Genomic DNA, 25,793 nt, shown 5'->3' with positions numbered 1-25,793 from the left:
AACGAATCACACGTTAAGATGCCTCGAGTCAAAAAGAGAACAAAATTGAAATTCTTGTGTCTGAGAGAGCGCCGTTAAGGGCTGAACAGTCCTGAAAACAATGTAATACCAAAGAAGATTACAGGAGGTTCATCGTCGATAGATCGTATTTATCACTGCTACAAGGTATATTTTCCTGGTAGCCGTTGCGTTCGCCTTCTCGTTTTGTGTCGATGTATCTTGTGACAAAGCAGCGCAGAATCAGACGTATATACATCTATGTGAAGTTCGAATTTCGCTTGTGTTAAATGTATGGGTTCTATGTATGTGTGCGTGCTGACGTTCTGTAAATACAGTACTGAAATATCTTCGTGCACCTTCGCTTCTACAATCGAATCGTGCACTTGTTTTGATTTTCTGAATTTCAATTGCGGTTCTTTAGACAGAGAAGACTTCTATTTAGCTACGTTAAGTGTACAGTGAATTTTTGAACCAAGTATTGCTATGGGAGGTGAGCTCCTCATTTTCATTTATCATTTTATCAGTATTATATGAATAAGTTGACCTCATTTCAATTAACATTGACAAGGTTAATGTCACTAGGAATGTAGTGAAATTACTAAATCCCATTTATGCTAACTATTTGAATAGTTTAATAATAACCGGCTTTTTACACTTGATATTGAGAAAAATGTCTTAACAACCTAATTTAAACATAATATCAAAATTTTATTATAAATGGTATTTCAAAAAAATGTGAATTGGTGAAATTATTTATTTTAATGACGTTAGTCTTTAACTTAAACATGTTTATAAACAAAAAAGTTTAAATGAAAAAATTATTGTAACTTGACATTATTAAAAAATAATTAAAAACTTGTTTATTTGGAATTTTTTGTTCAGGTACATCAGTATCAAAAATTAAATAAAAATAACAAATTGCATTTCATTTATAGGTATAGCTCTTTTTATTGCCTTGTAATAATAGTTGAAATTGTTTAAAGTACCCATTTACTCTTATCGGCCATATATACAATAATTTGGACCATTTGAAATGCAAACTTTTATAGGCACCCAATAATCATAAGAATTTAGTTTTTGTGAGTTTAGGATCGATTTTTATTTTATAGTACCTATAGTGATAAGAAAATTTACATATCTTTTTATTTACATATCTTTTTATTTGTTACTCAAGTGAAAGTATAAATAATTATATATATATATATATATATATATATATATATATATATATATATATATATATATATATATATATATATACATATTGATCTAACTGTATATAAGGTAGCAGAGACAAAAGTAGGTATTGTAATTCTTAGTCAATTGGTGTAAAATTATACTGGTATAAATGCATGTACAGTTTATAAATAGATTGCTTCAGTATATTTATCCTTCAATGAATAATAAAATGATAACTCGTCTGAAGTAGTGCGGCTGAAAAATGACTATATAATTTAAAATTATTATGGAATTAGTAATTAATTTTTTGAGCAATTTTAACGCTAACACAAAGTGAATTATAAAATAAGTACCCGATGATTTGGCCAATATAGGTTTTCATTTAGGTTACGAATATTACTAGTTATAGTTTCCATCAATTGCTCCAGAAATACTCTGTAGAAGAATCTCAAACTCTACTCCCATACAAGTACTAGTCTTAAATAGACAAAATTATCTTTCATTGACACCGTACTTCTATAATTAGTGATACGAGTATTAGGTTCTAATTTTTAATCATTCTTTATATATGTATTAAAACTAATAGTCAAATTTGTGTCAAATTATGACATCAGAAGCATAGCGGAAACTAATTATATAATCAGGGTGGCGAAAGTGTTGTTAACATCTGAAAATTAACTCTTACGTCAAACCTCCCTAGTATCTATGTATCCAAATTTGTATCGTTGCCGTTTATTCAATTCCATTATTTTATTCTATCTATGGAAATCTTCTGCATGCAATGACGATTCTTCATAGTTGGATTGTGGCGATCAGGGACCGTTGCGACAAAACTACCAAATGCCGATGTCTAATAAGGCACTTTCGTTTGAAGCTTGAAGCACCTCGCGAGTCTGGAGCAGGCATAAGACTCAAATCCGGTATTGGTGTAAACAAAACATAATTGTCAATGTGTTGAGGATTTGGGCATAACATATTAATCGTTCTAATTCTTTCTTCAAGAGGAAATCGAGGACCGTGCTGCTGACATTTTTTAGAAAGAAATATTATGATGACTAAACAATTTTAGAATTATGTACAGTATATTATTGGAACATAATATTTTTGAACGTTCAAGAAAAAAGAATATTCAATGCATTTTTTAAATAATATTTTCTTTATATAGTTGTCAGTAACAAGTTTTTGTTCAAATAAAAGAAAGTGCCAGAAAAGTTCCTAAATTGTTAAAATTTATATATGGTGATAATGTAAAACTTTGAAATTTGTTTATTGGTGGTATAAGCGGCCTTAAAATAAATGAAAGGTGTGAGTTTCCTTGTCTCGTTAGTCTTTGTCCGAATGTCATTTTACAGTGGTCCGAACGAGCATCCGTGAGTCGTCACGTTCAGGACGTCCGTTCCGTTTTTGGTATCAACAATGACGTGTCGGTTTATGGATGTTCTTCCTTGGGAGTATATGCTTGGTACGATCATTGTCTTGTTGACGGTGTCAGTCAATTATCCTGGTCCCGTTGTCGTTGGTGCATCTGTACTAATGCTGAGATTTACGCCCTGTATGAATAGCCCAGCCTAGTAGCAGAAATCAAAAGTACAAGACTAAGATGGCTTGGTCATGTCGAACGGACGCTGGAGGGTCGAGGAGTCAAATTTGCATATTCGCAAAAGCCGGAAAGCCGTAGACTACCAGAACGACCACGCATAAGATGGACAGTTCTTCAAGGACCGTAGCGCCAATTGATAGATAGCTCATTAAAATAACGGTTTAGGGTACCAGAACATTTGCTAAGAGACCACAAGTTGCTTTTCTCTCAACTTCTTTGGGTTCCTTGCTTTTTGTCTCCAGTTCCTGAATGTTTTTCTCTCTAAAGTCTTATTCCACTAATTCCCTCCACCGTTTTCTTGGTCTACCTCTTTTCCTTTTGCCCTATCTTACATGCAACTCGTTTTAAGAGTCGTGTTTTCGTCCATTCGTTATAAGTGATCTATCCAATGTAACCTTGTTGTCTTTATGAACGCGCTGATTGTTGACTCATTGAAAATTTTATTTCATGGTTTGATCCTCTCTCTAATCCTAACTCTGTCTGCTTTCCTCCAAAAATTCTTAAAATTTTTCTCTCCCAGATTTCCAATTTCTGTTTAGTTTTATTCGTCATTATCCTAGTTTCACTGGCATATGTCAGGGTGGGTCTTAACATTGTCTTATAATTTCGAACTTTTGGAGATCTAGATATCTCTTTCGATGTTGATATTTTCTAAGGCTGCCAGCTGTTACTTCTGGAAATTCTTGATTCGATTTCCTTTTCTTGTTGACATTTATTATCTAGTAGTAAACTCAAAATCAAAAAGGCGGATGTAGAGAGATAGTGACTCTTAGCCATCAAAAACTTGATTCGAAAGCAGCCTATGCCACAACGCGTTGCCAGGATAAAGAAGAAAGTCTTTTCCTTCTTCGCACATCGTTTCGAAGGAATTTACAGCTGTTCCTTGGAACCAACTCTGATTACATTATGTCTCACAGTCGAAAACGTTGTTCAGCTTTGATTCACAGGACTTTTTACGGCTAGCTGATTTAATGGTTTTCCTCAAAAAAATAACTATCTTATCATCATAGAAAGATGCTAAGATATTGAGTTTTCAACTCGTAACGTTTTTCAAGATCATATTTAACGACAGACACTTCGACCCCACTAAGCGGCTACAACTGGGAACGGGCTCAAACTTGTCACTGCTGTCACATGAGGATATGCATCATACTAGTTTCAATAGATTTGGTGCAACTAATTATTATTATATATTCTTTCACCCTATGTTTTGGTCAAACCTCGTATATGACACAATGTTTTTTATAGTTCAGAAATAATAATCATAGAATTAGATGGTTGTATCGTCCCCTTACTCCTGCACTTGAAAGTTATCGAAAAAAATTATTATTTTTGTTTGGAACTTATACACTACTTTTCATATTGTTTTAGTTACTTTTGGAATAGACTGTAAGAATGTTTGAAATTTTCGAATATTAATAAAGAGAATGACCTCGTTATGATTAGCATAAAGTTTCTGGCTGCATGGTATGTTGAACGATAAAAATGTAATATCTTTGATAATTATTAGAAATTAACGTCACATATTACTCAAATTAAAACCATTGAAACAAAATTTATTTTCGGCAACTGCGTGTTTTGTCTGTATTTTTAGTTTGAAGTTGGCTATTACACATAAACTATTCTGAATCCTCCTACATGTGCGAAAAGAAATTGTCAAAATACATTATAGAATGTAATTCACCCAACAAAATAAATAATAATAGGATCATTCCATTTTTCAATTATATTTTAAAAAATACGTAGATTAATTACACACGACGAATGCAAATTAGTGCTTAATTAGTTTTACATTTCGAGCAGTAAAAGTTCAACTTTTTCACTTGACATTTTTTTACGGACAGTGTGATATTAGAGAAAATACATAATTAAAATTGATTGTTGTAGAGAAGAAGATCTCGTTTGTTTCCACTAGATGTGTAAACATGCAAATTGTTTTAAAAAACGGCTTCATAACTTTTATAGCTTAAAGCATAAGAGGTATCCGTGGCGGATTTACAACTTTGCCGCTTGTAGGCTATTCATCATTTGTCGCCTTTACTGACCTCTGAAATTAGTTCACAACCATATAAATTACAATTTTCTTCAATAGAACATAATAATTTGAGAACTAAGTTTTGTATAAGATCTTTTATTATTTTTACGTGTAAAATGGTTAAAAGACATCATGTCAAGCAAAGACAATTTCAATGATGTATTACTCTTGAAGGGAGGAAGATGTGTTTTGGAAATATTCAACACTTATGTAAATAAAGCTTATACAACGAGTAACGTCCATACATATTTATTATTGCACTCGGAAATAAATATTTTTTTATAGATTATCTGTTGATATTACTTATTTACCAATTAATGCCCAGAACTATGAAAATGTTTAAAAGTGTTTAGGGTATATGTATGATCTAAAGAAATTGTAGTCTATGAACGTTAACGACCGCTTGGGCACTTTTGTAAATAAAGATAACATAATGTTATTTTTATTTAATTTTATGTAATACAAACACAATTAATGAAATTCAAAACATTAAACGTGTAATGGAACTGGGTACATTACACAGAAAGCTTTTTTAGGTTCATGAATTTACTTATATTTTTTTAGGAAATACTGTGAAATCTAAAACGAAAATTGTCTGCCCCAACCCTTTTTTCATTATTTTTGAATCAACTAATTTACTTTGCATAGTTCTGTTCTTCCTAATTAAAGTTCATACATCAATTTCGCCGATGTAAACAAGTTATCAAAATGTGATATGGAGAACGTAAACCGGAGTATAATTTGTGAAAAATATCAGCAAATTCTAGCAAAACACATTCCCAAAGGCCCTAACTTTCTATAGTCCTTTATTGGTTTGTTCGTCCTTGATGAATGATTCATGTAGGGTCCTTATTTTCGCCTCACGTTCGTGGTTTGGTTATGTATACGCCTTCTGGAAGAATTTGAGAGTCATCCTCCAGTAGTTCAGCAACTGAAAATGGTTTCATTCTAAAAAAATCAGAGCTGTACATAGTTCGATAGATGGGCAAGGATCGTTAATTTCCATGCGAACAAACATGCTTCACCATTCACGTACATCCTACTTACATAGAATAAAATGAAGACGTATATTCACAAGAACACCTCATAGAGATATAACTAATAATATATGAAAAAACTAATAACATGGAAGGTATATTTATATTTACGTAGGTAATTCGCAACGTCTAGAAACACATGTACGCTTTCGCGAGTTGCACGGGGGTGAGTACGTTCTTTTAGATGGACGTACTTTTATTGCCATCTGAAAATAGCACTACGTAATGCAATCATGTTTACTCTGGGGGTTAGGTCCTCTGTGCAACAAAACCTGCATTCCGAATTATCTGCTAGGTGTAGCGTCTTCAGGTGTGTGTTGAGGCGACAGTGCCCCGATAGAACTCCTATTAGTATTCGTAGATTGTTCTTACTTAGGTTGATACATTCACCAGATATATTCTAGTTATAGTTTCCCAGAAAAGTCTTTACCTGGCTCAGCCATAGTAGGTTGTCCTAATAATTGGTTTTACTCCTATCTACCTTCTTTTCCAGTGCTTTTTCCATAGTTCTCTATCTGATACCACAGAATGGTTGGGGTACTATGAAGGGCTTGTCTGGTATGGCATTTCTGTTCATTTCTTTTACTGTTACAGTTTATTATTAAGGTGAAGTTTTTCTCAAAGCTAAACTTTTTCGATGTAACGTCCTGAGGCATGTCCCAGGGTTGGTAATTATTATATATACAAGATGTTAATTTTAATGCCCATGTTTTCTCCCAGATTAAGCATGGTCTTAAGACCTTTCATGATCCCTATTATTGTATTATTGGTATCCATAGGAATCCACGTCACTAGGAAGTCCCTCTGATACTAGCGTTAGTTTGATTCTGGTATTCGTGTGACCTTTGAAGCACACGCTGGATGATTGGTCGTGGTGGGGCGAGGAATAGTCTAAGTGTTTTAAAGATTCCTCAGCCTTGCTAAAAACATAGGGTTCATTTGTCGCATTCGAATCTCGCGATAGCCGCACTATAGGTGGAATTATCGGGTTCATATGTGAGCAATTATCTCTTTTCGCATTTTTCTACATCTTTATATTAGACACACAAGCAACTTTAGCCTCCCTGTCAGAACCTGTTTTAACCTCCTATTTTGACCTCCTTAAATAAGTTTCCTCGAGTAAAGCTAGATTCTTTATATATATATATATATATATATATATATATATATAATACAGGCGAAAAAATAATAAAAGCTTTATATATAAAAAGTGTTTATTAATAATTTAATATTTATTTTATAATTTTTATTTCATTTCATTCTGTAGCAAAATTTCAACTTTTTTCAAATACCGCTCTTTTGCGGTCATGGTGAGAATAAGTTGCTCAAATGTCAGTAGGTGCTAAAAAATGCTATTGAACCGTTTAATCGCCAATCCTATATTTAAAAATGTATTATTTTTAATTGGATCAGTTATCGCAGTAGGCGTATTACACTTTTATAACATGTTAGATTCGTTTGGCATCCAAGTTGTTATTGTCATAAAAATAAAAAAAGTAGGTCGAAATACACAATTTTCATATCTATATTTTAATATGTGAAAATAAAAGCTGCATAACTATGACCTACAACAGCATTTTAAAAATAAAAACTTTGTTGTTGCGATTATTGATTTACAGTTTGAGCTGCAACATTTATTACTGTTAAATCAATATATGTGCTCAATTCTGAATAGGTATGATGTTTTTATTTAGTTTCGAGATTTTTCGAGACCATTCTTGAATATACTTTGTTATAAGTTTTCATATTTGGTTAATTTTTTTGTTATTTTGTCATTTCAAGATGATAGAAAAAATACCAATCTAGATATTAAGCAGCTTTAATTATAATTTTGTTTCGGTACTTTTCATTACACAAAACAATTTTGATTTTAGTTTTGTATTTGTTTTCATTCCGAATTTTAATATTTTTTCATTGTTTACTTAATACTCAGTGAGAAATGTAAATCAACGTACTTTTAGAATAGATAAGGGATAGGACAGGGTTCACTAATGTCCTGCAGTAAGTTTTATAATAAGATATATGCTGGGATTTTTAAAATTAAATTCACATTATTCATTTTTTCAATAGGAAAGAACCTGATATGAATTTTTTTTACTTTGACATTCAAAGAACTGATGGTATATAACTCATTCTTAATGAGTTGTGAATCAGTCAGAGAATTCTAATTTTATTTTCAACACTTCTAAATAGACACTTTTCGATTTATTTATTACAACTCCTTACATCCTGCTATAAAATTTGTTAATTGCATATGATAAATGTCAATCAAAAGTTGGATGTAGTGAACTATTACAGAGATGTACTGACATTTTTCTGTTGCTACCCTTGAAAAATAAGACGATTTTTAGCATAATTCTCCTTTTCCCTCCATTTATGCATAAAATTTTCCAGAATATCCATACAAGTGTACGTTTTAACTCGTATCCTAACACGTTTACAGATAATTCATAATGTCAGAATCACGCCTTGACTACGATATTCAATCTCGCTTTTCCTCATGTATTTTGTCCGTTTTGATTTTGATGATCACCATGTTTCACGGTATTCTGCCATGTCTAAGAGATCCATATTTTGCATTCCGATACAATCTTTTTAAAACAAAAAATTATTTTTCCATTAATAATTTGCTTCAATATCAAATAATAATATTTCCTATGTACAATAGTCCTAAGTAATTTCCAATTCTTGTTGATTCAGGGTCTACACCTCCATTATGTACAGAACCCAACAAACCAACATCTATCCGTATTTGTGGTCATTACCAATGTCTTCTTCCTCCGTGCAAGTACCACCAAGCTGAAAACCTTCAACACTAAGTATATATTACTGTATCATTCAGTATTTCTCCATTTATTTAAATCCCATATCCCACTGATCATCCAGTGTGTTTTTTATCAAATAAATAATAAATGCTTTTCCGAAATTTACGATACACATATAAATGCTTAGAATACAATATTTTGATTTTATTGTTTCAGGTTATGCGTGGGTGACATTGGCAACTAATGATTCGTATTCATTAGGGGCCCTTGTCTTGGCCCATTCATTGAAGCAAGTCGCTACACAACAACAACTAGCAGTACTCATTACACCAGGCGTAACCAATTCCATGCGGTAAGAATACGGTAGATATTTAACATTACTTAAAACGTTTGAAAAATTAGGAATTGCATCAATTTTTTATCGCTTCAACCAATAGCATCAATGGCGACAGAAGACACAGAGTATAAACATTTACAATAATATAAGTCGATGTCCTTTAAAAAACCAATTATATTTTCAACGTTCATATTTTCACCTATATGTATAGTTCTTCCAATATCAATTGCAGATTATAAAAATCCTTGCCGACAATTTTGTTTAATCTACCATAGGCGTAGAAACCTCATTTTATAACTTTATTATTATTTATATAAATACTTTTAAATATTTACGAATATCTTATGCGAGAAAGTTTTGGTTAAAAGGCAATCGAATGATTATAAATTGGACAGCATTATACGCCGTTATTTAGACTGATGCACTTAATTGTAGTCCTATTTGGAACTTAGAAAAAAATAATTATTATACTTTTTCAACTTGTTACAACTGAATATTAAATTATAAAATGTAGATAGACGAGTAAAATGTACCTACCTGTATAGAGAGAAAAATCAATTCCAATGTATCTTTATAAATAATCGTGGTAGTCAGAATGGTCAGAACTAGAGTCATCATTTGATTAAATTATGATGGGTTGTGAAGATGAGTGTAAAGATACCACATACTCATCTTCTTCTTTGATAACATGTTCAAAACAGTTTTTCCAAAGCTCTTGGTAGTCTGCTGCTAGAACTTTCTTCTGTTCTTCAACCTCTTTACTCAGTTCTGATTACATTTTCGTTATTCTGATTTTACATTTACCAATATTAACTCTATAGGGTTAAATATGCAATAGTAAGGAGATAGTCTGAGAAGAGTATGACCCTGTTCTTTGCACAGCTTGTCAATATAATAAATTTTCTCTACCTTTACACCTTTATGTAAGCAATTCTTTGTTTGTGAGGCTTTTTTTACGATCGCTAGCAGAAACAGGAATATTTGTTTCAGGGATAAATGCTAAAATTTGAGATTTATTACTACTATTATTTGGTATCTTCAGGAGTTGCCACGAGTGGTAGGATGCGTTCATTAAACCACTTTCCAAATAATTCTGCTGTAATAACTTCATGATAATCAACTGTACAGTTTTAAATTTTTTTAGCAGATATTAATAAAGTATTAGACACGAAACCGTCTTTGCTTCTAGCGTGTACTATTATAATACGTTTCCCTTTAGAACATGGCTCATTCAAACAGAAATTTTTATTATTGTCGACCCAACCGAACTTTACTACATCGTTACTGTCAAACCATGCTGATAAAACTTAACGAAATGTTTCTAAATTGGTATAACTCTATTCTGGAGAATCTGCTACCTTTTTGCTGTATTACTTCTAATGCCGCAAACCTGTTCTCCTTATATAAACTATACGTACAAACTCCCTCGTATAAAATCTTGAGTAACTTTATCAACTGATTTCTCAGTTTTTCTTTACATGTTTCTTGGTTCTGTGAATGATCAACAGCAACCCCTTTCGTGACTACTCGATAAGTGGAAAATTTATATAATTTAGTTAATACTGCAATTATTATTATGATTGCATTATTGCTTAATATTTTCCTTTTTTAAACATTCGAGTATATTTAAAATAACTTGCTGTGTTTGTATATCTAAATCTTTATTATTAAATTCATAACTATCTTTATTCTCACTACACTGTGCAATTTCATTGTCTTCATTCGTTCATGGTCTAAATAACGCCATATTTCTATTTATTTAAAGAAATTTATTAATTAAATAAATCTCATACAGCCACGCTACGGCTTATCGCAGACTGACTAGCAGAAATATTTCAAAGAAATTGTGTACACATGCCAAATATTGATTGTTCCTCGCATAATTGTCTTCTGCAATTGATATTGGAAGAACTATATTTCTTCTAGTGGCTTCATATTGTTTACACTCAATATAAATGTTTTACGGTAAGATTTTCTTCACAGAGCTCGCATAATAGTATGGAGTTTTTATGGGTTAAGTTGTTACGCCACAGTTATAAGCGTAATAATCGCACTTGGTGTGGTCTCTTTAATATTGGTTGAGATCAAGGATTTACTAGTTGTTTGATTTTTTGCACTCCACTTGTTTTGTCACGGATTAAACACTAGGTTTAACTTCATATTTTATGTCGTGAAAGGATACTTATTATTACTATTTGCTAAAAGTCCTGGTTGTTTGGTGCTTATCGGACTAGTTTGTCTATAGCTTTGTACACGGCAGATAAAGTGAACACATTCCTAATAAATTCTGAATATCTTCCGAACATTTCAAATACGAATATTTGTTATTGCAAGATAACCTATTTTGGATAGTTTGCTTTGATCCTTACATAGTGGTTTCTACACCAGGCTGTGTTTTTATTTTTTTTTTTCAAACTGGATCGTAACAAGTAGGTGGAAAACACATAGATTAGAACTTATTTTGTGGTAAATATCACAAAAAGTAGGATGAATGCACATGCGCCAAATTAAAAATTTTTACCAAGGTCCGAGGATACATTGAACGCATTCAGAACACGTTCGAAATTAGAAATCTATGCTCTACAAATACAGGATCTTAAATCATAAACATGTTTTATTAGCTGCTCATGAATATGATGGCAGAACATGTTCAGGATCTCTACCGCGAACAAAGCTTATTTCCTTTTATAACTAATGTAAGCACTTTGCTGAAGCTATAATCGGAAAAACTCGATTATGATATGAATATTTGGAAACTAACCCGAATCACGTTCATTGTTGTTCGGAAACTGATCAAGTTGATCAGCTCGTAGTCATATGATATGATCCTTTCTACCCTGGTAGAACGCTGTCGAATCATCTGGCGGGTTGCTTCAGAGTAGCATCTAATTCAGCTTTTATATTGGTTTGGCTAAAGCCTTTCAACTAAAAGTATTGTATCACATAACGATTACTAATTTTTTCCATGTTTACAAATTCACGTAAAACGTTCACTATTGATGGCTACCAATCAAATACTAAACAACGTAACGTATTAAAACTTGAAACATATGCTGTATAGATTGCGTACTCTCTAATACAATCTTCGTATATGAATTAGAAGTTTTAGTTAAGAATTGTCCTCTACTTTTACTATTATATTTTAGCATATTTAATTTAAGTGCTAACTAAGTGCGTTACTTATGTAATCCCTCTATGTTAACTGTTATCTTTTAAGTAACTTCACCAATTTTGATATACCTATGTTTTTAAACTTATTTTTCATACATGTTTTGTGATAATGGTAGATATTTGCATAAACTAGACAATTAAGGGGGAAAACCACAGGTTTCGACTCCATCAATTTTTCTGTATTCCCCTACGATTTACTTATTGTTACATTTAGAAAAAGATTGTAAATAAATTTGGCAAATAAAAATTTGTACTTTGTACTCAAAGCCGTATCAAAGACATTCTAAGATTTGTTAAGTTTAAGTTTAAGTTTGGGGAACTTGTCGATCAAATACCTGAAGAGCATATACGGCATTGTTTGCTTTTGATTCTCGCATTGGTAGTAATGTGACCAAAAACATTTACCAAAGAGGACAAATCCAACCGATCCCTCACATGCATCGAGTTTGCTTCTATGGCACGATACAGAACCGTTTATGTGGGTTTGGTGGAGTACATGCAGATTTTTGAATTGCTAAAATCTGTATATATAGTATTAGTGTAGATCTTTACTGTGAACAATTGGATCTGATTAATTATTCTTTAATCGAAGTGTATCCGGAGGTTGTCGAAAGAGAATGCTTTATTCTAATACGCGATAATGAAAGACCGTACTGTGCAATACGAACCGACATTAATGAATTGAAATGGACGGTACTGCCTCATCCACCATACTCGCCCGATATCGCATCCTCGGATTTTCATTTCATTCTTATCGGTCTGGCATGGAAATTTTGCAGACTAGGTGGCAAATGTTCTTGATAACGAAGGTGCTTACATTAATCATTAGAAATAAAAACTTTGCGACAACTTATTCGTTTGAATTTAATTTAAAAAACCGACATTACATTCCGGTCCTTTTTTTATATAGCTAGAAATCAATCTAAATTTATGTTAAAAAAATGTCAAGACTAAGGAGCGTATGTATTATAGTGGTTAGAGCGTATCCATTAAAATCTTGATATTTCATCAAGAAAAATAAGTAAGTGCTCATCAACATTGAAAATGAAGCACAATTCCTGAAAGTCACAATTTATAGGTGAATAGCTGTCCAGGAAAGAAGTAATTGCTGGTTCATATACATTCTGCTCGCCGTTGCCGAATGCGTTCAACGTTCTCTTCAAATTCAAATATGTAATTGAAATGCGTAAGAGCTTTCAGAAGTAACGTTTCCACAACGTTTACCGTTGAAGCTAGTGTTCTACATAAATAGAGCTGCAAACAGAAAAAAAACTAATCTAATTGTTTTTGATTGGTTACTTGATACAAATCATATGTTAATTGTTGTTTAGCCTAATTGGGATATATAGGGTTTGTTTTTTCAACTTTCACCAATAAAATTTTCTCTTTCATTTGTAAAAAGAAAAACAAAAATGTAAAATAAAAATCGATACAAAAAATGTTGGTTACGTTGATTTAGGTAGAGTATTCTATCTATGGACGGCAAAAGGTTGTTGGCATTTCTTGCGGTGAATAGATAGACGGACAGTCAAGTTTGTGAATCGACCTTTTGTCGTTTGTCAATAAATTCTACTTTCGCTACCATCACTAATATTAAATTAGTCGCTTTTTCAACTACATCCTATTAATATTTTACTGCTACTAAAATAACTATTTTATGAAACATTCCTGCAATATGCTTGGTAATGAAGTTACATAAATCGCAATGACAATAATTTGGTTGGACTTTATTTCCATATTTCAAACTAGCTTCCCGCACTTTGAAAATTGGCAAATGTAACATTCTCAACGTCGTTTATTTCATGTAGAATAACAAACAAATTAACCTTCCAATAATCACTTTTTAGTAATTTTTTGCTTCTTTTCTGGTATTGCGCAAATGATTTGTAAACACTAAACAAGGACCACAGTTTACCAGCAAATAAATATAAATGATAATGAAATGCGTGTAAAAATAACAGATGAATTTGTGATTATTTATGAGGATTTTTCGGCTATTTCAAACAAAAGATTTATTCATAGAATATTATTACAGGCTATAAGACTTTTCGGAAAAAATCATCGTTCTAATTAATCATGATCTGAATGTTCGGAATAAAGTGATCCACATCACATTCTCTTCATCGGGTCATAGCCGTACGATCAAATCCTTTCTATCCTGGTATATCAGTGGGCAAATGCATCAGTTGACTGAATGTTTCCAGTTTTTGTTTTTTGAACTTCAAAAATTGTTAATTCCTTTTATATGGTTATTTATATGATGAATTATTATAAACAGTGTTTAAAAAAAAAGGTTATTTGAATTGAAATCTATTGTAAAATTCGTGTAAGTGTGTGTGTGTGTGTGGGTAAATCGTTGTTTATTGCATAATAATAGTTATTGATATTTATTATACAACTGAATAAAATAGAACTATGAAAATATAGATACGAAATATCATACTGAACACACTATTTACCAATACTCACAATTTAATTGTCTGACGCGCGTTTTGATATCAAGATTCTCTGAAGATGATAACTTAGTTATCAAAATATGTCTAGTGGTTGCATAAATCATGTGTAAATTATGAACACTACCAACGGTTCCAGAAATTACTTAGAAGAAATTCTTGGAAAAAAATCACGAAACTGAGGTACGTCAAATAGTCAGATAGTGAGCGTTAGAGGTAACAGATCGATTAGCATTTTGCTATTTATTTTTATTTTTTGACAATTTATTTTCTAAAAACTAGACTGATTTATTAAGCAATATGAAACATGATTTACATTACCGCCAAGCTTCCCAGATTATTTACAATATCATACACAGGCTGTTAACTAAATATTAAAATCGGTGATACTATCATGACATACCTTTCTCCCTCAGTTAATATTTGCTTCACTACCGATTTTTTTAATAAAATTTATTATTAATATACTTTGAATGTAATATAGTTTCCTGTTGAAAAAAAATTTAATATTATAACAACCTAACCTTCGAAGCGCTTTGAATTGAACTTAAGTTTACGAAAAACAATTGTTCAGAAATTTATCTTTGAATTTGCTTTGAATTAGATATAATTTGGCGAAAATCAATTAAGCCATTGGAAAGTTTTTTTATATCAACATAAGTACACTTGACCCGTGACTTCATCCTACATAATTAAAGTATATTTGATGAAAAATCCAGTTATATTACGGCACCTAGCGGGAAATTACAGACTTAAAAACATGGTTATAGGGTATGAGATTGCATGGTGGGATGGGTTTCGCTTTGTATTAATTTGTAGTGTAGTACACCCTATTTTTAGTCATAAAAAATTTTGTACTTTCAATAACTTTTTCATTTTGTTAATTTTTTCGACGTATCTAAGATAAAGATCAAGTCTGAGTTTGAAAACTAATACATATTTAATAATTTCTTTGCCAATAAATAAAAAAATCCAAACACCAATTCCATGATTTGTCTTCAAAAACTTTTTCATTTTTTCGAAATGTATATAGAAAAATGAACAATTTGAAAAAAAAACAATTATTATTATTTTTTTAATTATTATTATTAAATTTTTTTAGGTTAGGTCTTCATGCTTTTTTTGTAACGTTGCGTGAATTTCATAATAAGTTTATTAGTGTGTAAAAATTTGTTTCATGTTAATAAAAGTGATAAGACGATTAATAAATAATATGATTTGTTCTATCGACCAAAAAAGTTTTAGTTTTTAAACTGAGGTGTCATTTGCACCGAAGAAATAAACAAAATAATTAATGAAAATATTGATTTTTCGATTTTTTATAACCAAAAATACACCTCAAAACAGTTACCTGTTCTGTGTTTTTATTCAAGCATTGATGTTAAGAAAAATCAGTTTTGATATCAATTAATATGTAATGTGCTATATAAAATTAAGAATTATTTTCATCATGAAAAATCTATTGTTATTTAATTTAATTTTTTTAGGTCAAAATTGGGAGAAATCTTCAACGTAGTTAAAGAAGTTAATATTTTGGATTCGAAAGATGAAGCAAATCTACGGCTGTTGAAAAGACCCGAGCTAGGAATCACGTTCACAAAACTACATTGTTGGCGTTTGACTCAGTTTGAGAAATGTGTATTTTTGGATGCAGACACGTTGGTATGTTTAAGTGCCTTCTGATTATCTACCGTGCGGTATCAAAGGGGTGAATTTAGTTTGGTTAGGAGCATACTAATTATATTTCTAGCATTTATAAATAGAATCGTCGAACCCAACACTGACATTTAGTAAGCACACATGTAAATTCTAGACAGTTATACATACACATGAATTTCAAAAATTTAAAATGTTGTGACATTACATTTGTTCAAAGAATTGCTGTGAGGTTATAAAGTATACATCGAGACACAAAACCGTATTACATTATCAGCCGTAGAAGTCATTTAGATAACACTTCATTGAATGAACTTTTATTCAATGGGTCAAAACTTAATGAAAAATGTTATATTGGTGTCTAACGGAATACCATTATAACAAACAAGTTGATATATTAATTTAAAAATATAGTGAAGCTGGTTGTCAAACTTATATTAGAAAGTAACGAAATTTTTAAAATTCTGCCTACCAGATAAATATACTACCGAGCATAAAATTATGGCCACTTTGTAATTTGCATTTATTAGTTTTGTGATTCCTTAAAAAAATTATTGAGGTGCTTAAATATTATCAAAACTCAAAATTAAAGGCTTCAGTAGCGGGTATGGACTAGATTTTGATTGACATCTTATGAAAAATGTTACTGGACTACGATCAGGCCGAACAAAACGTATGATTTGAACCAACAGTCCGAGCAATGTGGGAACGTGCGTTATAATACATAAAGTTGGCGTTTTCTCCAAAACGGAGGACAATGAAAATGAAAGAAAACTTTGTTGGCCAATTTACATTTAGGAATATTTCAACTGTGATATAATTTTTCAATACTCAATAATACAAAATCTAATCCCATAAAAATTAATAAATAAATAAAAATTAAAAAATTAATATTCTTTCCTCTTTCTTCCCGTTCTGCCTCTTAATCAATAAGTTTATAAAGTTCAATTCGGTCTGTATTTAAGAGATGTTTTTAAAACACACATTAAATAAAATCTACATAATTAATAATTTTTTAATATATCTTATACATGTCAGGTTATTTATATTGTTATTTTTATGTATTATGAAAAACTCAGGTTCTAAAATAGTTCCTTGTGGAACTCCTGTTTCAATATCCATTTTTTCACTTATATTCGTATCCTGAAATTTATCTCAGTTTCGTGTTGACCGCAAATATCTTAGAAAGGCCACAATTCGTGCTGCAACAGGATTTATGACTATTTCGAACATTTACAATAATAATATACTGTGTTACACAAATAATTTACAATAGACTGCGACTAGAGCAAAAATATGCTAATAATGATCATTGTAAAATTGACCGAGCGGCACTTCTTCATACGCTTGTAGCTTCGCCTGTATATATGTAGATATCTATGTAGTGGACTCTTCGAACTGAATAATACAGTATCTAATATTATAACTCGTTCCATTATATTAGTAATGATTACAAAGCACTCTTTGGGCTTGATTTTTGTATCTACTCTAAATTATGCAGCTCACAAAGACATATGATGATATAATATAAAAATTTCTTAAATTTATATCATTAGCTGTGACAGGATCACCAGGATTGTCTGCTTTTTTGAATTTTATTCTATCTACTCATAATAAATAATCAGAAAAAATTCAAAATTTCACACACTTGACAAGGACCTATTACAATATAATTCGTACAATCTTTGTCAGGATGACCAATTTAATTTGGCTAGAATTATTGTGGCTAATTGAAACAACAAAATCTAGTTTTTACTATAAAGCTAATTAACCAATTACAAAGGAATGAAATATGAAAATTGAATAATGTCAAAACTATGATATGACCCTAATTTCCTACTTTTATAAACAACATATCAAAACCGTTATTTTCGGGTTATTATATGAGGATTGAAACTAATTTGAAAAATATAGCCCGAAAATTTTGTAAACCTAATTTTTTAAATTCTATTTATAAAAAACCAATAATTTTAATTCTATTTTTAGTATTGTCATTGGCCACGAATAGTATACATTAAAATCTTTTAATATCTTAATTGCAGGTATTAGAAAACTGTGATGAACTATTCGAAAGAGAAGAATTGTCAGCAGCTCCAGATATTGGTTGGCCAGACTGTTTCAACTCTGGTGTTTTTGTTTATCGACCATCCGAGGAAACATACGAAAAATTAATAAATTTTGCTCTTGAAAAAGGAAGTTTCGATGGTAGGTATCAAAATAAATTAATTAAAGTATTATTGGTCAAATTCTATATATACACTATTTTCTATAAGTTGGATGCAAAAACGTGCATTTCATCAATAAACGCATTACATAATTACATCTGTTTCCCAGTCTCAGATCTACCGGCAGTAGATCCAAAAATCTGGAAGAAATATCATTGCCCTAAAACCAATACTGCTATCTCAGACCTCACTAGTTTGACTCAGTGTAAATTAAGTAGAGGAATATTAATATGGCGACCAACTGAAATTTTGCAGTAACCCATAATTATATCTACGAGAATATATTGAAAAATTCTTAGCCTAGATACTATAGAACCAAACAAACTTTCTATGTCAAAATATTTTATTAATCAACATATTCTCCTCTTAATTGGATACATTTATTACAGCGAACCTACAACGTCTCTAGACCTTTAAAAAAACGTTTCTTCTTGCTCTGCAAACCAGACCTCTACAGCTTTTATCACTTCCTTGTTGGAAGAAAATTTACGACATTTTAAACTTTTTTTCAGTTGGGGAAAGAGTTGATAGTCGGACGAAGCCAAATCTGGTGAATAAGGGGGGTGTTCTAGTAATTCAAACCCTAAACCACGAATTTTCTGCGTGCAACATGAGATTTATGTGCATCTCTCGACGAAATGTGATGACTTTAGTGGCTTACGGTGCATTCAGTTGCGAGTAACTCATTGTAATAGTGACAATTGACTCCTCACGCGGAATTTGTTAGTACTAATGATATGGCACTACTAAATCCTGTAAACATCATCTTAAAATTTACATTGGACGGAAACTGTCAATTTTAAATTATTTTTGGGATATGGCACTATTGAAATAGGAGTGCGATATGTGTCGAATATTTTCTGATTTAGATAATTAAATACTTCTTCCGTTTTTCAATGCCCATTTATTTATTTCCAACTTTTTTACACATAAGATTCACAATTGATTATATCAGTCATCTGAAAGTATTCACTATCAAGTTTTATATATTTAATTGATAATTTTTATTCATTGATTTTAATATTTGTCATTTGCAACAAGAAATAATTATTGTCGACTATATTTAAATTATGTTAAACTTTCAATTTGATATTGCTATTCACCCTATAATTTGTCTGGTGCATTTATTTGATCTTTAAATTTCCAACCAAGATTTACTATTCCTCTTTATTTCTTTATCTTCAAATTGTTTATTTTTAGTTTGGTTTGTATTATTTATATTTTTTTATCACGCGAGACTTTTTTTACTTTTATTATTTTTCTATTTTAATTTTCAAAAATTTGTACACTAATATTCTCAATTTCTCAATTGTTGAGCTGGTCGTTCCCTTTAATCAACAACATGTCTTTTCAACTAATGATATCAAATATTACAATTATAATAATATTATTTAATTTTTTAAAACCATTACAGTATATGAATTTTTGATTTGTAAAGAGACAAAATATTTCATTTTTTTAAATTAGGTATTTGAATCATTTCCTAGGTTTCATATATTTGCCAAAAATTTTCAATGGTGAAAATGCAGGTAGAGTAGATAAAGTGTTGTTGATCGTTAAATATAATTTAATACTATTTTCTGGATAATTTCCAAGGTAACAAATCAGTTGTAATATCCTTCAAAACATCAAATTTCAAATTGTAAATATAATTTTTTAAGAAATAAATAGATTTATTAGTTATGTTTATAAATAGTTAACAGTTGTTTATGTATATTTTTAATTTCATCTACAAGCTATTAATAGTTTCAATCTTGCTAAATCAATATTATACTATGTTCACTGCCACATTTTTTCAGAAAACAAATTTTATCAATTTTTATTATCAAATTTTGAAAACAATCAATATATTCCCTTCCATTTCTTAACGCATTGAACATATGCCTCGTGTTAATGTGTCAAAAACACAGGTTTTCATGGTATAATAAACATCATTGGAAAAGTTTGTAGACTATAGCGAAATAAAAATGAATTTAATAATAGACTATTGTTATCGTAGGAATTGAAAGCATTCAAATGGTTACTTTGAGTATCAAGAAAATGAAATATAAATAACATATTTTCTTTATTTTTATCTAATCGTTGATTTGAAATAATCCTGCAATAATAGTTTCACAAATATTTAACTTTTCAGGGGGAGATCAAGGACTTCTCAATCTATACTTTTCTGACTGGGCTCATAAAGATATTAGCAAACATTTGCCGTTTATATACAACATGGCATCTACATCATGCTACTCATATCTTCCAGCATTTAAACAGTGAGTAAAATCAATATATTTGGGAAATATAGTTTAAACTAGGGAAAATTAGTTTTCACGAAACCGTGATAACTAGTTATACTAGTCAGAACTAGAGGTAACTACATATTTTTATTGGGTAGTGATTATTAGTATGATCTGAAATAAAATTATAATTGTACCGATTGATACGCCAACATTTATGCTAGAGCTTTATTACTGTTTAACATTTGAAGGCTCTCCTCCCCAGAAAATATGCGAACATAACAATTGCCATGGTGAATGTTTTTCTCGGAATGTGTGAGACATGACAAATAATCAACATCAGTGAAGGGAAAATTTGCAGACGATGTTATACTAAACACAAAAATCGAAGAAAACATTGAGGTGTTTAACAAAGCAGTAATAGACATGGGCTTGAAAAGAAACAAGAGAAAGACAAAAGTAAGGTTATTGAGGAAGAAGAGACTAAGATAAATGTAAGAATCGATACAGAAACAACACTACCAATACCTAGGAACAATAGACGAAAACGAGTCACAAGATGCAAATATAAATAACATAATTGCAAAAACCAATAAACTATATTACGCCATGTACAATAAATTCATAAATAAGAAATACATATCTAGAGATACAAAACTAAGAATATATAAAACAATATACATAGACCAATTCTAACATTTGGATGTGAATCTTTGGTATTGACAGAGCAACAAAAAAGTAAAATTCAGGCGACAGAGATAAAATATTTAAGAAGAATGAAGGAATAGTAAAAAAAGATAAAAAAAAAGAAAGGACCTAATATACAACTTACATTAGACTACATAGAGAAAAAACAATTACAAAGGTGGGGATACTTACAACGGATGAATAAAAAACGACGTTTTTAAAAAATATAGAAAGCGAAAATTAAAATAAAAACTAAAAGACGACTTGCCAGAAGTGATTTTTTTTTCTTTTTGGAATTTTTATTTTTATTAATTTGATTTAGGAATATGTTTTGTTTGATATTATTAATTGCGTGAAAATAAGTGTTTTGTTTTCAACTAGTCAGCTTGCTTGTTGGTATGGGCTTCCTTGGAGTACTGCCAAAGCGAAACCCACATTTTAGCTTTCACTCACTCACTAATAGTGTATTTTAAACTCAAACCCACTTCCTCCCTTAAACGTATAGAAACCAATAAAAATAATCCTTGGCATGTCTATGCTAAATCGTGAAAATTACGTACTGAAACTTAATGTCGCTATAATACAAATATTTTTTGTTGCCATAAAAATTGAATAAACACATCCGGGCTATTTTTACATCTGAAATTGGATAAATGTCAAGGTAGTGCGATAATATTTCTCAGGATAAAAGTTATCTAATCTTAGATGATTACAAAATACTCAATAAATTCGATCCTACATCCTATCTATAATTAATGCAATACATAGTATTGTTATTGTTTTCATTAGTATATTTATTCAATTTATCGATTATAAGATTATTTTTAATTTATGAAATAAAAATACTCCTGAAGTATTTTATATTCTTTCCATATACTTATATTATATATATATATATATATATATATATATATATATATATATATATATATATGTCACTTAAAACAATTTCTTCCACTATTTAAATTTTTTCTGGGGTAGTCACTGCCTTATAACTTCTCGCACGTGGGTCATCTTCTAATGATTCTCGTCCCCAGCGAAAGAACTTAGCGAATTTTATAGTCTATAAATGTCTGTTTTATATTTGCTGTTATAACATACTATAACGGTATAGTTTTGATGGAAAGTTAAGGGATCCCATTCAATTTTAATATTTTTTTAAAGATTTGGTAAAAGCGCCAAAATTCTTCATTTCATTGGGTCATCAAAACCATGGCTACAATATTTTAATACAGAAACTAGAAAAGTGCATCCATCTGAAGGCCTACAACATTTAGAACAGATCCTCCAACATTGGTGGAACATTTTCTGCAATCTCATTCATCCAGCTCTTTCTCCAGACATGGTAATTATATTTTTTATTTTCAGAAAATTCGCTAACTCTTTATTACCTGTGTATAAAAATACTATTTAAAATTGTTAACAGAGACTTTTCAAATTATTACAAGCCTACTAAAGATTCCTATGATGAATCTAAGGTGAGTTTTTACTTGTAATTCTGTACATAAAGTGTATCTATCATTCATAGTATTCTAAACACTCATTTATTGTAGTAACAATTTCTTCTTTATTTATAAGTGAACTATTTATAAACCTAACTCATACATTATTTAGCTGTATTGAATGGACAATGCACACATGTATACTTCTTAAGGTAATGTAATTTATAACACCTTCATATTCACTTTGTTTCATTGGAAACAAAATATATTATATTTTTTTAATAATATACCAGTTGAATAATTTTAGATGTTTTTGATAGCCTAAAACATTCTATGGTTTCTTTGAATATAAATTTGATTTATGAGCATAAAAAGTTTACAAATTTTTTGTAATATGACCTCTGTCCTCTCTTATTTCACTCTACTAATTTAAATGTATTCTGTTATTAAATTGTTTCTTGGTGACATATTAAAAATATACTTGAGTTTTTTTCTTCGAAAATATTTTAATACTAGAAAAATACAATAATAACCAGTTGTGTTGAGTGTAGATTTTATATATATATATATATATATATATATATATATAAAGATAAGTCGGTATAGATAAATAATGATAATTCTTTTGTAATTATCATCTTATAACTATGATTCTGTTTAACACATTATAGGTTCCTTAGCATGTGTTACAAGGTTTATACTGATAATGGGTTTAGTTGAAAATATTTGAAGGAGTTGAATGTTACATTATCTTTATAGAAATGCTTGTTGCGTGTGTTGTATAGTTCATTATATGATAAATTACTATATGCACACATATTTATTCTTAGCACAAAATTTTGCTTGAATTGAATAAACATTTACTGCACTTCATTTTGAAATTATTGAAAAGCTTGTGTGAAAAGTACTGCACTACATGAATAAATCACAAGTTGTTGGCAATTGATCAAAACACTGTTGCATGATGCAGCACAGCTAAGCTATTTGTATTTTGAGTTTAATTGGTATTTTGTTTTGCTTTTTCTTTTTTATTTGTTCACAGTGCATTACCTTATCAAAATGAATTTTGTTTAGGTAATTAAAAATAACATCTTGCTCATACTGAACCTTTTCTTTTCTTTTGCATGCATGTTTGTTCAGACCAGCCATACAGACACTGTGCATGGTAGTCAGTCCTACACCTCTCAAAGTATTTCTCACACATCCTATTATCATGAATATGAACATAATCCTAACTATCATATTCCCGAAAATGCGGAAGACTACCAAAATGTATGGGATCCTTGGGAGGAATATGACTCTAGACAGTCAGGAAATAAACCCCCAGATAGTACTGATCATGAAAATTCCAGTATAATTGAGCACTCACAATCATTACAACCCCATTATGAACAATACCATCACTCACATGTTGAACAAAGGGAACCAGAAAGTCATTATTTCGAATATAGACCAGCCCATAGTGATACTAATGTAGAGTATAGGGCACCAGAAAGTCGCAATGAACACCCTCCCATCGTACATCATAATCATTTTCAACATTCTGAACATAGGCCATCTAAAAATCATAATAATCATCAATATTTTGAACAAAGGCACTCTGAAACTCAAAATCACCATCAACATAAGGTTTCAGACAATCATCATCACTTTGATAAAGGACTTCATTCTAATATTTACCATACTGAACCTTATCAAAGATTTAGTCGTCATTTAGAACATCAAGTTGTTGTGAGACAGGTTCCTCACAATAAACAACAAAATCTAATTGAATCTCACAATACAAATACATTTTCTAAAGCTGACCATCATGTTCACATTCATCATCCTTCAGCCCCTACATATAGTCAACTGCAAATTCCTATTATCCATCACCGACCTCCTGAAACTCCGAATCAAGATTGTTCCTCTTGTAATATACCTCCAGATGATCCTAGACTACCAGATGAGTGTGTGGCAACTACTACAGTGTCCAACGAAATAACATTGCAATCAGATTCTAATGAGGATAGTAGTCAAGAACAAGTAAGTATCACACTAAACTTCAAGTTTAACGTGTATTGAAAGTGTGCTCGATATAAAAGTAATTTAAAACGCCAAAAACAATATAAAAGTAAGAAAAAAACTTATATCTCAAAACTTTTTTAAATAGTGTCTAAGCGTTTAATTTTTCTACATAAATACTATTATCATACTGTGGTGGTACTAATAAGGTAGGGAAGTGGAAATTGTAATTTATAGAATTGCAATATAATTTTTAGTCGAGATCGTAGTTGTACTTTTTACCGATCTAAAAGATAAAAAATTATTACTATATATAACAATTTCAAAGAATATTTTTTAGTGGTACTACATATATAAATTGTTTCGAAATATTTTTATCGTCAATTTTGTCTATGTTCTCCATCTTAATACGTTCTACTAGAGTGTTTTCGGTCTCCAGTACTTGATTTATCCGATATTTCTATTTATTCTCGTTTAGGTTGGATACCAAAGCTAGTAGCTAGATTTATTTTTACTTTCTTGTTAGTAATACCTATATAAAATAAATATGTTCTTTGGATTATTAGACATATTAAAGAAGAAATCCTATGATTTATTGCTAAAATTTTTATTCTGTAAACTCAATCACAGAATCAGAGGTCATGTCGATATAAAAAAAATGGTGAGAATTTAGGCTAAACAGGACATGGCGTTTTCGGCTTTATCTAAATTGCCTCAACATATTGTTTGATATAACAAGCATTATAATAGTGGTCTCTTTAAGTGCAATTGAGAAACATGATCCTTAAAAAAAAGAGTGAAATAAAAGTTCTACGGGCTTTTTCATCCATTAGATAGAAGTATATATGTTTAATGGTACTGCTCCAAATTGTAAACCTTTGATTGACCAAATAACTGCAATTATAAAGAATGTAAATATGTGTTCATTAATCATAAGTCTCTAATTCTTCTTGTGGTTTTGAGTTGTCTGAACATCT

At 30.4% G+C, this 25,793-nt stretch overlaps 1 protein-coding gene across 4 annotated transcripts in view; it reads left to right on the top strand.

Annotated features, from left to right (window-relative positions):
* LOC130451224 (proteoglycan 4) overlaps positions 1–25,793 on the top strand; it is a 28,979-nt gene continuing 3,186 nt past the window's right edge. For 2 of the 4 annotated variants that reach the window (XM_056790107.1, XM_056790106.1), the window contains exons 1-7: positions 220–490; positions 8,833–8,968; positions 16,065–16,239; positions 18,276–18,438; positions 20,593–20,719; positions 22,535–22,715; positions 23,953–24,837. In XM_056790107.1, the coding sequence (XP_056646085.1) occupies positions 484–490; positions 8,833–8,968; positions 16,065–16,239; positions 18,276–18,438; positions 20,593–20,719; positions 22,535–22,715; positions 23,953–24,837 (1,674 nt within the window). In that variant the 5' untranslated portion in view covers positions 220–483. Of the gene's footprint in view, positions 491–8,832; positions 8,969–16,064; positions 16,240–18,275; positions 18,439–20,592; positions 20,720–22,534; positions 22,716–23,952; positions 24,838–25,793 lie in introns of all 4 variants that reach the window. The other 2 variants (XM_056790108.1, XM_056790109.1) reach the window with 2 other exon arrangements.

The sequence above is a fragment of the Diorhabda sublineata genome, chromosome X, assembly GCF_026230105.1.
Source record: "Diorhabda sublineata isolate icDioSubl1.1 chromosome X, icDioSubl1.1, whole genome shotgun sequence".
NCBI classification, from domain to species: domain Eukaryota; kingdom Metazoa; phylum Arthropoda; class Insecta; order Coleoptera; family Chrysomelidae; genus Diorhabda; species Diorhabda sublineata.
The sequence above is the reverse complement of the archived record's forward strand: the minus strand, read 5'-3'. Positions and strand labels throughout refer to the sequence as shown.